Source organism: Diceros bicornis, chromosome 38, assembly GCF_020826845.1.
Source record: "Diceros bicornis minor isolate mBicDic1 chromosome 38, mDicBic1.mat.cur, whole genome shotgun sequence".
Classification (NCBI taxonomy): domain Eukaryota; kingdom Metazoa; phylum Chordata; class Mammalia; order Perissodactyla; family Rhinocerotidae; genus Diceros; species Diceros bicornis.
The window spans coordinates 8738403-8754495 of record NC_080777.1 but is presented as its reverse complement, the minus strand read 5'-3'; the positions used below and the strand labels follow the sequence as shown (position 1 = coordinate 8754495).

The 16093-nt window shown below is 36.1% G+C and overlaps 1 protein-coding gene across 1 annotated transcript in view; it reads left to right on the top strand.

Annotated features, from left to right (window-relative positions):
- The window catches only part of DNAH14 (dynein axonemal heavy chain 14), a 344464-nt gene that overhangs the window by 173259 nt on the left and 155112 nt on the right, over nt 1–16093 (top strand). Inside the window, exon 43 of the mRNA XM_058533894.1 lies at nt 3895–4011. Within this exon, the coding sequence (XP_058389877.1) occupies nt 3895–4011 (117 nt within the window). The remainder of the gene's footprint in view (nt 1–3894; nt 4012–16093) is intronic.

Here is a 16093-nt window from a genome sequence, read left to right as displayed (position 1 = left end):
TAGCGAACTACAGTTATTTATCAGAATAACTATCACCGGGAAAGAGGAAATACTGGATCTTTCAAGGATAATTGGATACCATATTGGTGCTAATAGTTATACCAGTAGAACCAAAACACCATCATGTCCCCCTGGTTAGAGTGGGTGCTTATGGAGGAAAGGTGAATAAAATCCCGGCACAGCTCCATCCCACAATTCATTCACAGACCCACCTAGTGTTCATTTCCCCAGCACCTAAATATGTAATCAGAATGAATATACTTAGCAGCTGGCAAAAACTTTCACCTTAATTTCCTGACCTGTGGAATAGGATCCATATGCAAGTAGAGCCAAGAGAAAGCCCCTGAAACTCTCCCTACCCACAGCCAAGATAGTAAATCAAAACCAATACCACATCCCGGGTGGAATGTTAGATATCAATGACACCCTCAAAGACTTCAAGAATGCAGGTATGATTTACCCATTATGTCCCTATTTAATTCAACAACTTAGTTCTTGTAAATAAAAAAGATGAATCAAGGGGCGACAGTGGACTATAATAACTTAAACCAGTAGTAGTCTCAGTTCCACCAGCTAGTATGTTACTAGAGCAGGGCAGCTCTAGTAACATGTGGTATGTGTTATTGACCTGGTGAAGGCATTCTTTTCAATTCCTATTAAGGAGAATCAGAAGCATTCTCATTTACTTGGAATGGACAGTAGTAAACCATGGCCTTGCCCAAGGGGTAGCAAATGGGATGAATCATATGACTGCCCCAACTATCTACCTGGAGGAACTTTCCAGACCATGGCCCAGGGAGGAGAACCTAAACAGAGGGTGGTGGTCTTGCTGAACTGAGATGACAGGGTTTTATTAAGGTATATTTCATATATCAAAAAATTCACCCATTTCAAGTATATAACTCAGTGACTTTGAATAACTTTACTGAGTGGTACAACCTTCCCCTCATATCAGTTTTAGAATATTTTCACCTTCCCAATATGATCCCTGACATTTACAGTTAATCCCCAGTACCCCTTCCATTCTCAGGCAACTACTAATCTGCTTTCTCTATTTATAAATTTAGCTTTAATGGACATTTTAGTAAATGGACTCATACAGTATATGGTCTTCTGTGTCTGGCTTCTTTCACTTAGCATAACATATTTGAGCCTTATCCATAATATACCATCTATTAGTAGTCAATTTCTTTTTGTTGCTTAATAGTATTTCATTCTATGGATATACCAGTTTTGTCTATACATTTATCAGTTGATAGACAACTAACTGGGTGTTTCCAGTTTGGGGCTATTGTGAATGATGTTATTATGAACGTTCATGTGCAAGTCTTTCTGTGGACATATATTTCCATTTCTCTTGGGTAGGTGTCTAGAACTGGAATTGCTGGGTCATATGGTAGTTTATGTTTAACTTTTGAAGATACGCCAAACTATTTTCAAAGTGGCTGCGCCATTTTACATCAACAATATGTGAGGGTTTTGTTTCTCCAAATCCTCACTAACATTTTTCATTGTCTGTCTTACATATTTTAGCCATTTTAGTGGGTATGAAGTTATATCTCATTATGGCTGTTATCAAAATGACAAGAGATAACAAATGTTAGCAAGTATGTGGAGAAAAGAGAACCTTTGTACATTGTTGATAAGAATGTGGATTGGTCCAGCCATTATGGAAAACAGTATGGAAGTTCCTCAAAAAATTAGAAATAGAACTGTTATAGGATTCAGCAATCCCACTTCTGGGTATGTATCCAAAGGAAATGAAAACACTGTCTCAAAGAGATACCTGCACCCCAACGTGTATTGCAGGATTATTCACCACAGCCAAGACATGGAAACAACCTAAGTGTCCATCGACAGATAAATGGATAAAGAAAATGTGGTGTATGTATATACAATGGAATATTATTCAGCCATAAAAAAGAAGGAAATCCTGCCATTTGTGACAACAGGATGGACCTTGAGGGCATTACGCTAGATGAAATAAGTCAGACTGAGAAAGACGAATACCGTATGATTCCACTTGTATGTGGAATCTAAAAAAACCAAACTCACACAGAGAATAGAATGGTTGTTGCCAGATCCTGGGGGAGTGGGGAAAATGAGGAGATGTTGGTCAAAGAGTACAAACTTCCAGTTATAAGGTAAATAATTTCTGGGGATGTGATGTACAGCATGGTGACCACTGATAACAATACTGTCAGGTATATTTGAAAGTTGCTAAGACAGTAGATCTTAAACGTTCTCACACACAGAAAAAAGGTATTTGTGTAAGGAGATGGAGATGTTAACTAACTTTACTGTGGTAATCATGTCGCAATATGTGTGTATCACATCATCATGTTGTACACTTTAAACTTACACAATATTATTTGTCATTTATGTCCCAATAAAGCTGGAAGAATAAAAAATTTTTAAATCAGTAATACCAAGTGTTAGCATGAATGCATAGTAGCAGGAACTTTCGGATACTGCCAAGATAAAAAGATACAGCCACTCTGGAAAGCAGTATGAGGGTTTCTAAAAATGTTAAATATGCACTTACGATATGACTCAGCATTTCACCTCTGGATATTTATCCTAGAGAAATGAAAACTTATAGTCAGGGCACGGCCCAGTGGCATAGTGGTTAAGTTCACACGTTCTGCTTCAGCAGCCCAGGGTTCGCAGGTTTGGATCCTAGGCGCACACTGACGCACCGCTCATCAAACCATGCTGAGGTAGCATCCCATATAGAAGAGCTACAACTCCACAACTGTGATACACAACTATGTACTGGGGCTTTGGGGAGTTAAAAAAAGAAAAAGAGGAAGATTGGCAACAGATGTTAGCATAGGGCCAATCTTCCTTTAAAAAAAAAAATCTCTTTGAACTTTTGTCTTAAAAAAAGAAAACTTATAGTCATACCAAAACCTATACACAAAGATTTATGGCACATTATTCGTAATTGACAAAAATTGGGAACAACTCAAATATTCTTTAATGGGAAAATAGATAAACTGTGGTACACAATGGAATACTATTCAGCAATGAAAAGAAATGAACTATTGATGAATAATGATGAACAATGTGGATGACTCTTAAATGCATTCTGCTAAGTCAAAGAACTCAGTTTCAAAAAGTTACATACAGTATGATTCCATTTATGACATTCTGGAATAAGAAAAATATAAAAATAGAGAACGGATCAGTGGTTGCTAGGGGTTAGGATTGGTAGACTAGTCTGAATACAAAAGGGGCAGCACCAGGGAATTCTTTGGGTTTTAGAATTGTTCTGTGTCCTGCCTGTTATGGTGGTTACAGGAATACATGCAAAAAAATTCATAGAACTGTATACCCCCCAAAAATGAATTTTACTGTATGTAAAAATTTTATAAATGATTCAAAGAAATATATCAAATATGAACCCTGTTATCTTTCTATGATGAAACCATGGCTAAATTCTTTCGCTTTTATTATTCTGTATTTTCCAGAATCTATTAAGAAAATTTATTACTTTTCTAATGGAAAAGTAAAGGTCATTTGCAATAAGTATCAGAGTTCTCTAATTTATTGGTTTGACCACAACCAGTATATTACTGGCATTTAATAATATCCAACACGTGGTAATAAGCAGAACTTTTGGGTAAGATTTCAAAGGATAATGGATCATGATTCACCTTGCTTTCTGGATATAAAAAAGACAAAAAGTTAGTAAAACTTTGCTTTTATACAATTAAAGATTAGAAGGAAAAAAAGATAGGCCAGCTTTACGTATTTGGATATACCCTTGGTGAATAGTTATTATTTCTGGTTCAACAAATCTTTTGCATAGAGATCATATCGTTACTGAAACATTCCGTAAATGAACCTCTTTCTTACTTGGATTTATTTATTTATCATTTTCAAATGTAGCCATCAACCTACCAACTGGTGAACGTTCTATCTTTGGGTATTTTGTGGATATACAGCAATGTGAATTCATGCCATGGTCAGAATTACTTCCCAGTACTCAGACACTAATTCAAAGAGGTAAGAGTAATTATAAGAATCATACTCTAACTTCTCTAAAATATTGGGAATACTTTATCTATAGAAGTAGTTATATCAGCAACTTTGAGGACTGATGTATACTGACTCTGTGTAGGGACCAGTTTAGATCCATGTTTACAAAACATGCCTTTAAAAAGCAACCTTTGAATATTGCTTTCTGAGAAAGCTGGAATGTATTTGGTGGAGTCAGTTGTACATTGTAAAACTAGTTCATTGACAGTCTTACTAACAGAAGTATTTATTATTTTAATTAGCTGTGATTATTGAAAGGAGAAAAGGGAGAGGGCCTCTTCTAAAACAGGAAAAACGTATGAAAGAACTACACTTGATTGTAAGGGAAACCGCTAATTAGAAAAGAATAATCCTAGTTTGACAAATATCCATACACGCTAAATTGTGTGTATTCTCAATCTTCTGCTTCTACATGTAGGAAAAAAAATATAGAAAACCGTACTTTGAGAGCTTGGTTGAAGTTTGAGGCAGGAACTTAATGATCAAACTTCATGTAGATTTCTTGCAAATATAAGAAATTCAATAAATGCAAATTGAATTGAATTGCTTTAAGGTCAGGTTTCTCTCATCAAAGAATATCAAAGTGTGGTTATAAGTGTTTTTGGCAGAAAATAACCAGAGATATCAGAATCATGAAGCATGCGGAAAGTTCTAACTCTAATTTCAGTTGGAAAGACCAAGGTTCTATTGTACAATATTTGTCACAGTATATATTTGTGGGTGATCATACTCATTTAAAACCTCTGAACTGTGTATCATGTTAGTGCTAACACTGGGTTGTTTTTATCTTTAGCTTTTACCACTATATAGGAAAAACATAACTGAATATTAACGCACATAACTCAATATCTTAGTGTCCCGCTCCTATGGGAAATGGGAAATATTTCCTCCAAATCTAAGATGTTACTTTCTCTGGTCCCAGCCTACGCTAATTGTAGGCAAAGGGCTAAGAAGGAACTAAAACCCTCCCAGGCTTTCAAACCCAAACCTATAACAGGAATGTAACTATCACAATATCATTTTTGATTCACCACTACACAATGCAAATCAAAAGTCCTGGCGCCAGACCGGTCTCAGGCCCGCGCGCACACGCACAAAACAACCAATAACAAAACCGCACATTTTGTTCATGTGAGAATCCAGGAAGAATCTCAGAAATGCCATTGGCGATGTGAGGCACTTGGGAATGAAAACAATGTCTCTACAGGAAGCAACGGTGTAAAGAGAGAAAGGGCAGGCGCAGCCCTGCCGGGTGGGTGCAACAGTGGGGGCCGGCGGGGCACGCTCTTCAGTGCCTGGAAACACCCCGTTGGACCCACTGTGAACTCAAACCCAATGAGATCCCAGCTGATGAATCGAAAACCTCCTTCTGCCTTGTGGATGAGCTGCTCCCTTCGTCCTCGCGGAGGCCCCTGCTGATCTCGGCGGGAGGAGCGCGCACGCCCCGCGCGCGGCTTGCGGATCTGCTTGTAGAGCTGGCCCTGCGGCGTGAGCTTCCCCGAGTCCCCGTCGGCCACCGACACGGTCACAGCTGCAGGCTGCCCTCCTCGCAGAGCTTCTGCATCTCCTGCTGTGAACTCGTGACTTTGCTCAGTGTCAGCTCCGTGTGCGGAACTTCTTCCAGAAGGTCTCATTCATGTCCTTCCTGAGGTCGGCGGGCTTCACATCCTCTGTCACCGGGGTCATGTACGACGCAAAGACGAGGACCCGCTTATGCTTGCCGCAGGGCCACTGCGGGTCATCCAGGAGGTTGGGGGTGTACGCCGGGGCATCCCCAGCCTCGCTCGCTCTCTGCAGGCAGAGGGCAGCCCTGGTTCCACGCCGGCTGGCGCCGACTTGGTGGGAGCAGGTCTGTTTCTTGATGTATATATTGTCCAGCAGAGCAATATATACATTTATTGTGCATAATATTATGTATTCATCTATATTATATACATATTATACGTACAATTATACATTAAAATATAATACGGAATTAATTTCTTATATATAAATTAAATTTTATGTATACATTATAATTAAATCATAAATTTATAACATTTAAGGATATTAATATCATTTTTTTCCATGATAAGTCACAATATGATAGATCGGGCATCTTACACATGCTTCAAAAATCACCTTTTATGATTAAGGGTTTTTTCCCCCCAAAAACCATTTTTTATTTAAAAAGAGTTCTAATCTATTGTCATCAGAGGATGTATTTTGAAGCTCACTCAACTTTCATTAATATTCAATAAATATTTATTCCAGACATATTAATAAAGCAGTGTTCTAATGAATCCCTTGTTCGTTGTGTGGGGATACAGGGAAACATGGTAAATGTTTCCTTCTTTAGGAACCAGGTGGGAAAAGAGGACCTTGATGAATATAAAGGAAAATGATGGAAAAGTTAATTAATAATGATATAAGACTTAATTTTACAATATTGTGTTAAGTTGACCCTAACTTTTCTTTCCATATACCTCTTGTGTTAATATCCTGTGTGGCACAGACTGCTTCTTGTCAATCAATTATTCATTCTGTCATCCTACTGAACCTTCCTTGTAGCTAGGAGTGGCCATGTGACTCAGTTCCAGATAGTGGAACTTGGATAGAAGTGAATCATACAACTTCAGGATTGTACAATTAAAAGGAAAAGAATGTACACGTGTCCTCCTCTTCTTTCTCCCTTCTTGCTTCTGGGTTGCGAGTGCGGTGGTGGGACCTAGAACAACCATCTAGGACCTAGATATGGAAGGTGCATGTTGAGCATGGCAGAGAAAAGATAAAAGAAGCCTGGGTTCCTAGCACTGTGGAGTTGATAATTAAGCCCTGGACTATTGTATAAGAGAAGAATAAAATTCCAGCTTTTAAGAGCCATTGTTATATTTGGGTCTTTGCTAGAGCAGACAGAACTTGTATCATAATTAATACAGATTTTAGTACCTAGAAATAAGGCAGTGACATAAAAAAAAAAAATCCTAAAATACCTGACATTGACTTAAAGTCATACAGTGGCGGTGAAGACTCAAGGTTGAAGGCTCGAATGCTGATGACCCTTGTTATGCCGTGGCTAACCATTTGGCAAAAGTGTCACCTGAGATATCTTGGGAGCAAGCTACAGGCTCACCAAGCCAGTAACTCTAGGGAAAGTGGCTGGAAAGTCAAAATCTTGGTGTGGATTTTTTGCCACTTTTACTGAAGTCCTATAAGGGAGAGATGAACTTTAAATTAAAAACTAACCAGTTTGTAAGCAAAGATGAAAAATAATAGCTCTGGTAAGAGAGCCTTTCTCTACTTTAAGCCTACAATCTAATTTGGGAGTCCAGTAAATTGAGCTCTCATAGTTTTCAAAATGTTAACCATTTCTGTCTCCTAAACATCAGAAGACAAAACTATGGCCTTAAGTTTTTCTCAAGAGCCTCACTATAAATACTCTGCTAGACAGGAGCCAGCTCAACAACGAAGATCAGATTGAGGTGTTGCCTTCCCACCAAACCTGTTGTTTCAGATGGCCCCATGGTAGCCTCCTTTAAATTTGGATAAGGGTGGAAAATGGACTGAGTATAGAAAACAAAGAATAGAGTAGTCAGAACTATGCTTAGACATCACCTTTGGATGTGGTCGTTTGCATATGTAATGGATTGAAAGGAAAGAGACCTGAAACCCCCTCTCCTGAAACCGGAATTCTCAAAGGGTTGTAAGATGTTGATATATAAATCCCAATATTGAGTAGTGATGTGACAGACCATGACACAGAATGCTCTTTCCCACGATCATGATGGAGTGGTTATTGAAAGGAAACATTTTGCTTGCAGATTAAGAAGTTATATTTTATTTAGATTTCTAATAATGTTTGAAGAGTTTAAATGTGATGTAATAATATTCAATCCACAACTAATAGTGCTAAAAATAATACTTTATAGGGCTTATCAAGGGTACAACATTAAAAGCATCATGTGTAATTTGTTTTCCTGAATCAGATGCATAGTATCTATTTATTTTTTTTGCCAGTTTTATTGAGATATAATATTATATTAGTTTAAGGTGTACAACATAGTGATTTGATATATCTCTTTATTGCAAAATGATTACACAAGTTTAGTTATTTAGTTATCTACTCTCTTAGCAACTTTCAAATGTACAATACAGTATTGTTAACTATAGTCACCATGCTGTACATTACATTCCCAGAACTTATTTATCTTATAACTGGAAGTTTGTGCCTTTTGACCATCTTCACCCATTTTCCCAACCCCCAACCTCCCCACCTCTGGCAACCACCAGTCTGTTCTCTGTATCTGTAAGTTCAGTTTTTTATTTTCTGTTTAAAATTCCACATATAAGTGAGATCATACAATATTTGTCTTTCTCAGTCTGACTTATTTCACTTAGCATAATGCCCTCGAGGTCCATCTTGTTGTCACAGATGGTAGGATTTTCTTTTTTATGGCTGAATAATATATATACCACATTTTCTTTTTGATTCAATTGTAAATGGGATTGTTTTCTTAATTTCTTTTTCAGGTGGTTCATTGTTAGGGTATAGAAATGCAACTGATTTTTGTATATTGATTTTGTATCTTGCAACTTTACTGAATTCATTAATTACTTCTAACAGTTTTTTGGTTGAATCTTTAGAGTTTTATATATAATATTAATTATCTGCAAATAGTGACACTTATAGTTCTTTTCCAATTTGGATGCCTTTTGTTATATTTTCTTGCCTAATTGCTCTGACCAGGACTTCCAATTCTACGTTGAATAAAAGTGGTAAGTTTGGGCATCCTTGTTTTGTTCCTGATCTTAGAGGAAAATTTTTTGGCTTTTCACCATTGAGTATGATGTTGGCTATAGGCTTGTCATATATGGCTTTTATTATAGTTAGGTACATTCCTTCTAATACCCAGTTTGTGAGAGTTTTTACTGGGAAAGTATGTTGAATTTTGTCAAATGCTTTTTCTGCATTTATTAAGATGATCATATGACTTTTATCCTTCACATTGTTAATGTGACGTGTCACACTGATTGATCTGCAGACATGAAACATCTTTGCCTCCCTGGAATAAATCCCACTTGATCATGGTGTATGATCCTTTTAATATACTGCTGAATTCGGTTTGTTAATATTTTGTTGAAGATTTTGCGTCTGTATTCATCAGTGATATTGGCTTGTAGTTTTCTTTTTTTGTAGTATCCTTGCTTGGTTTTGGTATTAGGGTAATGCTGGTCTCATAAAATGAGTTTGAAAGTGTTCCCTCCTCTTCTATGTTTTGGGAGAGTTTCAGGAGAATTAGCATTAATTCTTCTTTAAATGTTTGGTAGAATTCACCACTGAAGCCATCTGTTCTGTACTTTTGTTTGTTAGGAATTTTTTGGTTACCAATTCAATCTCCTTATTCATTATTGGTCAGTTCAGATTTTCTATTGCTTTGTGATTTGATGTTTTTAGGTTGTATGTTTCTAGAAATTTATCCATTTCTTCTAGGATGTCCAATTCATTGGCATATAAATTGTTCAGAGTGGTCTCTTTTGATCCTTTGTATTTTTTGGTATCCGTTGTAATGTCTCTTTTTCATTTCTAATTTTATTTATTTGAGCTCTCTCTCTTTTCCTTGATAAATCTAGCTAAAGGTCTATCTATTTTATCTTTTCAAAGAACCAGCTCTTAGGTTCGTTGTTCTTTTCTACTATCTTTTTAGTCTCTATTTCATTTTTTTCTATTCTGATCTTTGTTATTTCCTTCCTTCTACTGACTTTGGGCCTAATTTGTTCTCCTTTTTCTAGTTCCCTAAGGTGTAAATTTAGGTTAAACAATCTTTGAGGTTGTTCTTGTTTCTTTCTTTTTTTTTAGTTGAGATATAATTGACATATAACATTATATTAGTTTCAGGTATATAGCTTGATTTGATATTTCTATGTATTGCAAAATGATCACTACAATAAGTCTAGTTAACATCCATTACCGCACATAGTTACAATTTTTTTTCTTGTGATGAGAACTTTTAAGATCATTTCTTAATGTAGGTTTTTATTGCTACAAACTTCTCTCTTAGGACTGTTTTTGCTCCAACACATAAGTTTTGGTATATTGTATTTCCATTTTCATTTATCTCAAGACATTTTTTTTAATTTCTCTTTTGATTTCTTCTTTGACCCATGTTGTTTAATCACCACAGTTTGTGAATTTTTTCAATTTTCTTTTTGTAATTGATTTCTGGTTTCATACCACTGTGGTTGGAAAAGATGCTTGATATGATTTCAGTCTTCTTAAGTTTATTAAGACTTTTATTGTGATGTAACATATGATCTATCTTGGAGAATGTTCCATGTGGGCTTGAGAAGAATGTGTATTCTTCTGCTTTTGGATGGAATGTTCTGTAAATGTCTATTAGATCCATCTGGTCCAATGTGTAGTTTAAGTCCACTGTTTCCTTATTGATTTTCTGTCTGAATGATTTATCCATTGTTGAAAGTAGAGTTTTGAAGTCCCCCACTGTTATTATATTGCTGTCTACTTGTCCTTTCAGGTCTGTTAATATTTGCTTTATATTTAAGTGCTCTTATGTTGAGTGCATAAATATTTATAAATATTATATCCTCTTATTGGATCGACCCCTTTATCATTATGTCATGACATCTTTGTCTCTTGTTACAGTCTTTGGCTTAAAGTCTATTTTGTCCGATATGAGTATAACTGCCCCTGATTTATTTTGGTTTCCATTCATATGGAATATCTTTTTCCCTTCCTTCACTTTCAGTCTCTTTATGTCCTTAAAGCTGAAGTGAGTCTCTTGTAGACAGTACATAGTTGGGTCTTGTTTTTTTAATCCATTCAGCCACACTATGTCTTTTGATTGGGTAATATATTCCATTTACACTTAAAGTGATTATTGATAGGTGTGTATTTATTGCCATTTTGTTAATTGTTTTCTGGCTGTTTTTTATTCTTTCATTCCTTTCTTCTTTTCTTGCTCTCTTTGTGATTTGATGATTTTCTGTAGTGGTATGCTGAAATTTCTTTCTCTTTCTCTTTTGTGTATCTATTATAGATTTTTGCTTTGTGGTTACCATGAGACATATAAAACATCTTATATTTATAAGAGTATATTTTAAGCTAATAACAATTTAAGTTCAAATGCATACTAAAGCTCTGTGTTCTTAATCTCCCTCCCATGTTTTATGTTTTTGATGTCACAATATACATCTTTTTGTCTGTGTATCCATTAATAAATTATTGTAGTTATAGTATTTTTACTACTTTTGTCTTTTAACTTTCATGCTAGATTTATAAGTGATCTACCCACCATGATTACAACATCAGAGTATTCTGAATTTAACTCTTCATTTACCTTTACCAGTGAGATTTATTCTTTCAAATGTTTTCCTGTTACTAATTAGCATCCTGTCATTTCACCTTGGAGAAATCTCTTTAACATTTCATGTAAGCCTGGTCTAATGGTAATGAATTCCTTTAGCTTTTGCTTGTCTGGAGAATTCTTTGTCTCTTTTTCAATTCTGAAGGATAGTTTTGCTAGGTAGAGTATACATGGTTGGCAGGCTTTTTCTTTCAGCACTTTGAATATATTGTGCCACTTCCTTTGGCCTGCAAAGTTTCTGCTGAAAAACCTGTGATGGTCTTATGAGGATTCCCTTGTATGTAACAAGTTGTTTTTCTCTTGCTGCTTTTAAGATTCTTTCCTTGTCTTTCACTTTTGACAATTTAATTATAATGCGTCTTGGATGGTTCATTGGATTCATCTTATTTGCAAACTTCTGGGCTTTCTGGATCTGGACATATGTTTCTTTCTCCAGGTTAGGGAAGTTTTCAGCCATTATTTCTTTGAATTAGCTTTCTGCCACTTTTTCTCTCTCTTCCTCTCTGGGACCCCTATAATGTGAATATTGGTCTGCCTGATGGTGTCCCTTACGTCCCTTAACTATCTTCACTCTTCTTCATTATTTTTTTCTTTTACTGCTCTGATTGGATGAATTCCTCTGCCATGTCTTTGAGTTTACTGATCCTTTCTTACACTTCACCTAGTCTGCTGTTGAACCCCTCTATTGAAATTTTCAGTTCAGTTATTATATTCTTCAGCTCTGTTATTTCTGTTTGGCACTTTCTTTTATTTTTTATCTCTTTGTTGAAATTCTCACTTTGTTCATCTATTGTTCTCCTGACCTTGGTGAGCATCTTTATGACCACTATTTTGAACTCTCTGTCAGGTAATCACTTACCTCCATTTCATTAAGGTCTGTTTCTGCTGTTTTATCTTGTTCTTTCATTGGGAGCATATTCCCCTGATCCCCATTTTCCTTTACTCTCTGTGTTGGTTTCTATGCATTAGATAGAAGAGCCACCTCTCCTAGTCTTGAGGGAGTGGTCTCATGTAGGTGATGAAACTTGTCGTTCAGTCTGGCCCTAGCTTTTTCTTGTCTCTCAAACCTTTGTGATTGTCCAAGCAGCCTTCTTTGGTTTTAGTGACTTCCAGCAGTTAAGGGTATGCCAAGACCTGTCAGTGTCCCAAAGGGAGAGATCTCTGTCAGACCTAGATACAGGCTGATTGGAAGCTGGACCCTCAGGCAGCTGCTTTTAAAGTATGCCAATAGACATCTTTCAGGGAAAGATGGGAGGTGGGCATTTCTGTCTGCTACCTCTGCACTAAGCCCTGGGGGATGGCCAGTTAACAACTGTTTCTTTGTTTGTGACAGTCCTTTGGGATCCACGAAGACCAGCCCCTCTGGCCACCAGAGTCAGGCAGATTGGGGTGTGTCCCCTGAGTGGCAGGTGCAAAATCTGGGGCACCAGACTTGTGCTCTGTCTCCTCCCAGGGAAATACCGGCAACCTGGATCAAGCCAGAGGGAGAACGCAGAGACTGTGCCACCAGCCTCCCTGGTCTCTGGCAAGAATGGACTCAGCCCCTAGATGTGTGTTAAATTAGAAGGCTGACCCTCAGGCTGTAGCTTTTAAGATATGCAAATTGACCTCTTTCAAGGAAAACCTGGAAGATGGGCATTTCTGTCTACTGCCTTGGTGTTGAGCCCTGGGGGTATAGCTGGTTTAAAACTGTTTCTTTGGGGCCAGCCCTGTGGCTTAGCAGTTAAGTGCGCGCGCTCTGCTGCTGGTGGCCCGGGTTCGGATCCCGGGCGTGCACCAATGCACCGCTTCTCTGGCCATGCTGAGGCGGTGTCCCACATACAACAACTAGAAGGATGTGCAGCTATGACATACAACTATCTACTGGGTCTTTGGGGGAAAAAATAAATAAATAAAATTGTTTTAAAAAAACTGTTTCTTTGTTTACTACAGTCCCATTGAACCTGTGAACACAAGCCCCTCTGGCCACCAGAGCCAGGCTATCAAAGGACGTGTCCTCTAGGTAGCAACTACAGAAGCCAAGTACCAGACATGTGCACAAGCTCCTTTCAGGGAGATACTGGTGACCCATTTCAATGTGGGTTTTTCTCATTCACCCAGTGTATACAAGTCACTCAACTAGTTTCTGGATTTCTTTCAGAGGGAATTGTTCTGTATGTGGCTGTATATTCAGTGTACCTGTAGGAGAAGGGAGTTCTAGAGCCTCCTATGTCACCATCTTGAACTGGAACCACTAATCATATGTAATTTTGATAGAACCAGTCAAGTCATTGAATCAGTTAGTTTGGCTATTCAAGGGTCAAGCAGGACAAAATTCAAAGCTCGCTTTCCTCCACTCTTTCTCACACACACATACACATATAATTTAATCGGCAACGATGAAGGGCTTCCTCCTCTGTGTAAAGATGAACATGTCGAGGTACAAATAACCTGAGCCCAGGTACACCATCCTGAGTGGTTTAAGGAACTTCAAATCTTAAATGAGAATTAAGGTAATCCCTGATTAATCTCTAAGCATCTGGTAAGAAACCATTAGATATACTTTCCATAGAATGGTACTGTTATCCTAAGCCTTATGTTATCTCTAAAAAATATTTATTCAAATATATTAATCTGTTAAAGATAATTAGTAGAAACAAGATTACAGCTACAAATTAACAAAACTTGAATGATTGGAATTATTAGGTGCATATTCTAAAATAGTCATGCTCACTGTATTTAAAGAAATAAAAAGTAAGCTGGAAAATACCTAAAAAGAGTGATAAACTATAAAAAAAGTGATACAGCCCATTTGAAAATGAACCAAATATACCTTCTAGAAATGAAAAATATAACAGAAGTTAAGAACTCAACAACAGCAGCAAAATCATACTTAATGGGGAAACACGAAGTATTACCATTAAAACTCAATATTTTAATTTAATCCTGTTCTGGAGATACTAGCCAATGCAATTAGAAAAGAGAAAAAATTAGAGATATAAAATTTGGAAAGGAGGGGGTTAAATTTTCATTAGTTGCAGATGTTAGAATAAAACATCTGAAAAACTCAAGGATCAACTTAAAAACTACTATAAATGATTAGAGAATTTAGTTATATCTCTAAATACGAAATACATATAGAAATCAATATTCTTCATATACACAAACAAATAACAAGTTATAAGATAAAAATGAAAGAAAAAATCTTGTTTATAATGGCAAAAACAAAACCAAAAAAAAATGATGGAATATTTAAGACTAAGCCTAACAAGAAATATGGAAAATCAACAGGAAGAAAACTTGAAAGCACTTCTCAGACATGCTAACAAAAAAGCTTGCCATGTTTTTGTATAAGAAGACCCAACATCATAAAGATGTTAATTCTTGCTAAATTAATCCATAAAGTAAAAATAATCCCAATAAACATATATAAACAAAATATAAATATAGTATAAAATACAAATAACCAAAATGTATAAGCAAAATATATATAAATAAAATATAAACAAAAATAAATAAAATAAAAATAGGCAGGGTGGGGACTAGAGAAGCTTATTCCAAATTCCATATAGAAAAGTCAAACAAGTAAGAACAGCCAGAAAATAATGAGGACAGACTAGCTCAACCGAATGTAATAATCATAGTACTGAGAAATAAAAAAACCAGAAAGATCAATGAAAAAGAGTGTCCAGGAATAAAGACAAACACATTCAGAAATTTAGCAAATAACAAAAGATAGCATTTCAAATCACCGTGGGGAGTAGATTAGTCAATAAATGGTATTAGTTCAACCAGCTAACAGATGAATCAAAAAAATAAAATGTTTTATAAAAAAACATAAAAGTATTAGAAGAAATTGTATGAGAATGTCTAAATCATCTTGGAATGAGGAAGACCTTTCTAAATATGACACGACTTCTACGAGCCAAGAAGAAAACAGAGCTGAATATCATCTACATAAAACTGGTAATAAGTAAAGTCATACCACAAAGAGCTAATTTCTTTAATGTATAAGCAGCTCCTACAAATCAAAGTAAAAAACCAGTTACCCATTCTATGAAATAATAGATAAAGAATATGAATAAAGAGTTCACAGAAAAAGAAATAGCTCTGAAATATAAAAAGAGTTGACTCATAATATGAGAAATGAAAACCAAACTAGAATTAGACGCAATTTTTCGCCTATCATACTGACAAGGATCAAAAAGTTTGATAGCTTTGGCAAAGGTAAGAGGACTCAAAGACTTCCAAACATTGGAGGACAATTTGTCAATATATATCAAAAGTATAAATCATATGCCAGTTTAAAGTGATCCAGCAACTCTATTTAAAAGAAATTATTCCACATGTGTGCAAAATGACATGTGTATATTACATAAACTCAGCTTTATTTGTAATAGCAAAAGATTGGAAACACCATAAATATTCATCACTGGAGCACTGGTAAAAAATTTATGGTACATTCATTAAGTGGAATAATAATAATCAGAAAAAAGTCTTTACTGGTATAGAAGGATCTCTAAAATTCACTAAATTTTTAAAAATTGCAGAACAGTATACACAGTATGGGAACTAGGTGACTAGGATATAGGGATGAGAGAGAAACTAACTGTTCATTGCATACCTTTACGTACTTTTGAATTGTGTACCACGTGATATTAGCTATTCAATTAATTTTTGATTAAAAAAAGAGGGAGTAAAAGATGAGG